Genomic DNA, 6,335 nt, shown 5'->3' on the forward strand with positions numbered 1-6,335 from the left:
GTTGAGAACTACTGCACTGGATTTAAAAGTATTTCAAACAAAAACTGGAAAAAAAGTTAAGAGAAAAAATTTTTTCTTTCATTTTTTAAGTGACAAATTTTCAAACAATATAAAACACCTCATATACCACTTAGAAATTTTTATTATAGAGATAATAGGGAGCTTTTATGCAGAATGGTGATAGATTCAGATGTATTATTCATGACCAGAATAGGGAACCCACAGAGAAAAAAAGTTAAGTTAGTGGTTGCCTGAGGAGCTGTGGGAGAGCACAGTGACTGGGGTGGGAATGGGGGGTGCTACCATCTAAAAGGTATGGGGGCTTCTTTTTTTTTTTTTTTTTTTCTTCATATGAGCATCTGTTTTATTTTATTTTTTTATTTTATTTTTTTTATTTTTTATTTTTTAATATATGAAATTTACTGTCAAATTGGTTTCCATACAACACCCAGTGCTCATCCCAAAAGGTGCCCTCCTCAATACCCATCACCCACCCTGCCCTCCCTCCCACCCCCCATCAACCCTCAGTTTGTTCTCAGTTTTTAACAGTCTCTTATGCTTTGGCTCTCTCCCACTCTAACCTCTATTTTTTTTTTTTTTTCCTTCCCCTCTGGGGGCTTCTTTTTGAAATAATGAAAATGTCAAGGCACCTGGCTGGCCCAGTTGAAAGAGCATGCAGCTCATGACCTGGGGTCATGAGTTCAAGTCCCATGTTGGGGGACTTTTTTAAATAAAAAAAGAGGGGCTCCTGGGTGGCTCTGTCAGCTAAGCCTAAGCGTCCAACTCTTGATCTCAACTCAGGTCATGATCTTATGGTTCATGAGTTCGAGCCCCACATTGGGCTCTGCACTGGCAGTGTAGAGCCTGCTTGGGATTCTCTCTCCCTCCCTCTCTCTCTGCCCCTCCCCTGCTTGCACTCTCTCTCTCAAAATAAATGAACTTAAAAAAAAATTAAAAAATAATTTTAAAAATTACAAAAGAATGAAAATGTCTAAACATCACAGTCTAAAACTGTGGTAACAGTTACACACATCTGTGAAAACAGCAAAAACCACTGAACTATAAATTTAAATGAAAGAAGTATATGGTACCTGAATTATATCTTAATAAAGCGGTTTTTAAAAATTATTATATTGGGGTACATGGATGACTCACTCAGTTGAGTGTCCAACTTCAACTCAGGTCATGATCTCAAGGTTTGTGAGTTTGAGCCCCATATCAGGTTCTCTGCTGTCAGCATGGAGCCCACTTTAGATCCTCTCTCCCCCCTCTCTGCCCTTCCCCCACTTGCGAGCACACATACTCGCTCTCTCAAAAATAAACATAAAAAAGTATTATTGTAGCTCATATGTACTGATTACTGTTTTTCTTTAATTTTTAAAAATGTTTATTTATTGAGACAGACACACAGACAGACCATGCATGGAGGAGAGGCAGAGAGAGAGGGAGACACAGAATCTGAAGCAGGCTCCAGGCTCCCAGCTGTCAGCACAGAGCCAGACACAGGGTTCAAACCCATGAACCACGAGATCACGACCTGAGCTGAAGTCAGATGCCCCTGATTACCTCCTCTGTGCTAGGCATTTTGGTAAGCTCCTCACATGCATTATCGGGATCTTACAACAACCTTATTAATAGCAATAATAATTAAGAACCACTTCCACAAAGAGTGCTTACTATAGTGTAGGCATCTAGTCCTCACAGCAACCCATAAAGCAGGCAATATATCCCTATTTTACAGATAAGGAAACTGAAAAATTAAAAAGGGGTCAAGGTCACAAAACTAGGAGAACCAAGAATCCGCGTCACAGTCTGGTTCCAGAGCCCCTCCAACTATGTAGTAGCTACCATATGTAATATATCAAGAAATTGTGACTCAGGAGAGTTAGGTAACTTGTTCAAACCCCAAAAGCAATTATGTAAAAGAGAATTTGATCTTTAGCCATACTTCGTTTCAATATCCATGCATGCTCTTAAGCATTCCGCTTTTCTTGAACATAGACAGTAATCAAGGAGGTAGGGATGTGTGATATGATTTATAACAACACATTTTTGTTCGGTTCTCAACCCCATTCCAGGCACAGAGCTCCTAAAATCCTTGCAATTTCCTGTGAGCAGAGTGATAAAGGTGTCTTTTGTTATGTTAAGGAGGTGAATTTTGTGGGGGGGGGGGGGGGGGCGGGGTTGCTGCTGTTGTTGTTTTAAGTAAGCTCTAGGCCCAACACGGTGCTTGAATTCACTAAACTGAGATCAACAACAGTTGCATGCTCTACCTACTGAGCCAGCCAGGCGCCCCAAGGAGGTGAATTTTGCAAAGCACCCAAGGATGGAACTGGCTGCCAAGAGAACCAACCAAGTGATTAGTGTTGGAACTTTCAGTCCCACCCCCACCTCCACCTCAAGGGCCAAGGGTTGGTCAATGAATTCCAACACCAATGGCTAAAGTTTTCATCAATTATACCCTATGTAATGAAGCCTCCATAAAAACCCAAAGGGACTTGGTCAGGAGAGCTTCCAGGTTGGTAAAAATATGGATATGTGGAGAAAGTGTCACCTCTGGAGAGGGGATGGAAGCTCTGCACTCCTCACATACCTTGTCCCTATGCATCTCTTCCATCTGGCAGTTCCAGAATTCTATCCTTTCATAACAAACCAGTAATTTAGTAAGTAAAATGTTTGAGTTCTGTGAGCCACTCTAGCAAATTAATCAAACCCAAGGAGGGGGTTGTAGAGAACCTCCAATCCACAGCCAGTTGGTCAGAAGTACAGGTGACAACCTGGACTTTCAAATGGCATTCAGAGGTGGGGAGGGCAGTTTTGAAAGACTCAGCCCTTAACACGTGGGATCTCATGTTATCTCCAAGTAGACAGTGTCAGAATTGAGTTAAATTATAAGACACCCAGTTTGTGTCTGAGAATTGCTTGGAGGTGTTGGAAAACCCACACTGGAATGGAGTCAGAACTGTAGGATGGTGGTGACAATAGGGATGAAAAGGAAGTAATAGATTCAATACTCAGTAAATAAAACACGGAAGACTTGGCCATATGTGAAGGAAAAGAAGTGAGAAGAGTGAGGACACTCAGTTCTCTAAAGTGGATAGGCAGAAGTTGCTGTCACCAGCTGAGATAAAGAACAAAACAAAACAAAAAACCCACAACCCTAAAGAATTCTTACTTCAGATCCCAATTGCAATGAGAATCATGTTTCAAAAGGCTTTGCTTTCCCATAAAAATTGCTTTGTTTCCAAAAAAATAGGATAAATACAGAATGGCAACACAATCAAGTCTTCTGAGTGAAAGGTTTGAAATTAATCATGAAAATGATAAGGAACAAACCGAAAGACATCTCAGGAGAGAATCTGACAATGTGACACACAAAAAAGGGAGAAGCAAAGGTATCCCAATCTCCTTAATTCAAATGAACTTTCTAGTAGCTTTCAAGTCTAATACTATTTCTATACAATCTCAGAATTCACATGAGTGATTCTCACACCTGTCAGATTCTCTAAAACTGTATCTAATAAAGGCTACAAACTATTTCCCCTCCCTATCCCCAGTACATAAACATCTATGTTACACCCAATTACAGTGGTAGGGAAACACAAATCCCCTGTTGCTGGTCTATGATCCCTAGTTTCAGAACCTCTGCTCTAAATTCTAACACCCACTTACAGAAAAATACATCTATCAACAATCCATAACTCAGGACTGTCACCAAAAGCTAGCTCATACAAAGTGATGATCTCTTTCCTTAGTCCAGCCCACCAACATCCCTCTGATTCACCAGAGGGAATCACCATGTTTAGTGATTCCCTTCACTGGGGCTCAGAGGCCCCAGGGTATCTCTGACCTTCTCTCCCACCCCTCTTCTCCCCCTCCCCCTGCCCTTTACATGTTCAATTTGTTGTCACCAAACAGAAATGCCTCTCATGTTAGTTCTCTGCAGCTCCAGACCCAAAATACTCCCGTCACTTCCTGAGCAAAAGGATATATGTGTACACAATGCATTCGTGACTGAATAAATAAGTTCTAGATACGAGAGTTAGAAGGAAAAAAATAAACTAAACACATTTTGTACTCTCTAGAAGTTCAGAGATATTGGGAGTGGGGAAGCATAAAATGGGAAATTAAAATGCAACGTGAAAAGAAAATGCATGATAAAGGTTCTCAACTTAGCAGGGAGTTGAGAGAAGGCTCTTAAAAGGCCAAAACCCCATTTCTTAGAAAATCCTAATCCACATCATAGTCTCTACGGTTAATGTCACACAGCATTAGCTGTCTTGCTTTGTCCTTCAGTTGTTTTCTGTGTTTATGAACGGTCTCCAAAAATAGACGCTAAGTTCCCTGGGGGCAGAGACCGTAACGAATTTCTCTGTCTCCTCACAGAACCATACTGTGCCCCACGCAAAGCAGGAACGCAATCAATACGTGTCAGCCGGCCACAACTAAAGGATGGAGCAGAAAAGAGAAACAGTCACCCAGACTAACAGGGGCGGCTAGACTTGGCACACTTAAGTTAATACACATGTCAAGTGGGCAGAGATACAACTTCAATTACAGAAAAACAAACCACATTTCTTTCGGAAGGCCACGTCTGCTACAGAGAGAAGACAGAGGTAGGTTGGAGGAGAATGGAAGGGTCTCTCAGATACACACAAAAGGCTTCTTCCAATTTCCTCAAACACGCGCGGACGTCTCCGCCCCGGACCAGCCCTGCGGAGGGGGCCAGGGTGACAGAACGCCGCTTCCCCCCTCCCTTAAAGTTGCGCGTCTCACTCAGGGTCGCAGGGCACGCGCGAGGGGGGCGGCCGGGGGCGGCCCGGCGTTTTCCCTCTCCCTCCTTCTTTTACCTGCTTGGCCAAGAACCTGCCCAGTTCGCTGCGGCTCTTCTCGTTCTTGGCAGCGAGTAAGCGCAGCGGCGCGGCCGCCACCTCTAGGAAAAGGTGCTCCATGACCGCAGACCCTCCGCCCCCGGCGGTCATCAGCGCTCCCTACTTAGCGCTCGGAGCCCCCGAGCCACCGAGGTCCCGCGCTGGAGGTGCCAGCAACTACGCCCCCGGGGGAACCAGCCACGGCTGCCCCGCAGACACCGGGAGAACTGCAGCACACGTGGGGGAGCACGCGGCACCCTACGTCATCAGCCCTCGACCACGACCGCCACGGCAGGGCGGCCCCAGCCCCGCCCCCTCAGCAGCGGAAACAGCGGGAGTCACTACCGCCCCAGTTCCGGGAGGACGTTTGAAGCGGACATCGATATCGTGATTCGGGTCCGACCATTGCAGTGATGGTAGGTCCCGGAGACAAGGTGTGGCGGGACAGCGAGACAGGAGATTCTACTAGGCCCGGAACTGAGGGAGCCCATAGCGGCATGTGATCCTCAGCCCACCGTGCCTCCCTCCTATTGAAATTCACAAGTATGACCAGCACCGCCCCCCCTTGCAGCATTCTTTTTTTTTTTTTTAATTATTTTAATGTTTATTTATTTTTGAGAGACAGAGGGAGATACAGAATCCCAAGCAGGGAAACAGGCTCGAGGCTCTGAGCTGTCACCACAGAGCCTGATGCAGGGGTGGAATTCAGGAAGTCGGAGGCTTAGGACTGAGCTCCCCAAGCGCCCCACCTTGCAGCATCCTTAATATAAATATTGGAAATAAGTGTTCAGTTAGGGAATATTTAAGTAAAGTAGGGCATATATATTATATTACGACGTAATTTAAAAGGGTGGAGTAGAAGAGAACCTGAAAGTTCATTTTTGTGATGTTCAAGAAGCCAAAATAATGACAAAGTCAAGCTAACGGTTGCTCTGAGAAGTGTTGACAACCAAGGAACCTGAGGGAACATGCTATGGTAATGGAAATGTTTCCTTATCTTCCTCTTGGTGGTGTTACTCTGGTAGATAAATTTTAAAAAGCAAAAAATTGTACACAAGATTTGTGCACCTTGTGTAAATTATATTCCTAAAAAGTGTTTTTATTTTTTTTTTATTTTTTATTTTTTTTTATTTTTGGGACAGAGAGAGACAGAGCATGAACGGGGGAGGGGCAGAGAGAGAGGGAGACACAGAATCGGAAACAGGCTCCAGGCTCGGAGCCATCAGCCCAGAGCCTGACGCGGGGCTTGAACTCATGGACCGTGAGATCGTGACCTGGCTGAAGTCGATGCTTAACCGACTGCGCCACCCAGGCGCCCCTAAAAAGTGTTTTTAAAGGGGGTAGATCTCTAATCGCAAGTGTATACCATGAGTCAATATTTTAAGAAGGTATTTGAGGGATGCCTGACTGGCTCAGTTGGTGGAGCCTGTGACTCTTGATCTCGGGGTTGTGAGTTCAAGTCCC

General features: G+C 44.5%; 1 protein-coding gene across 1 annotated transcript in view; it reads right to left on the minus strand.

Moving 5' to 3' along the window:
- The window catches only part of MDN1 (midasin AAA ATPase 1), a 175,456-nt gene extending 170,341 nt beyond the window's left edge, over positions 1-5,115 (minus strand). Inside the window, exon 1 of the mRNA XM_058734705.1 lies at positions 4,851-5,115. Coding sequence (XP_058590688.1) covers positions 4,851-4,982 — 132 coding nt within the window. The 5' untranslated portion in view covers positions 4,983-5,115. The remainder of the gene's footprint in view (positions 1-4,850) is intronic.
- Between the last annotated feature and the right edge of the window lie 1,220 nt (positions 5,116-6,335).

Source organism: Neofelis nebulosa, chromosome 6 (assembly GCF_028018385.1).
Source record: "Neofelis nebulosa isolate mNeoNeb1 chromosome 6, mNeoNeb1.pri, whole genome shotgun sequence".
Classification (NCBI taxonomy): domain Eukaryota; kingdom Metazoa; phylum Chordata; class Mammalia; order Carnivora; family Felidae; genus Neofelis; species Neofelis nebulosa.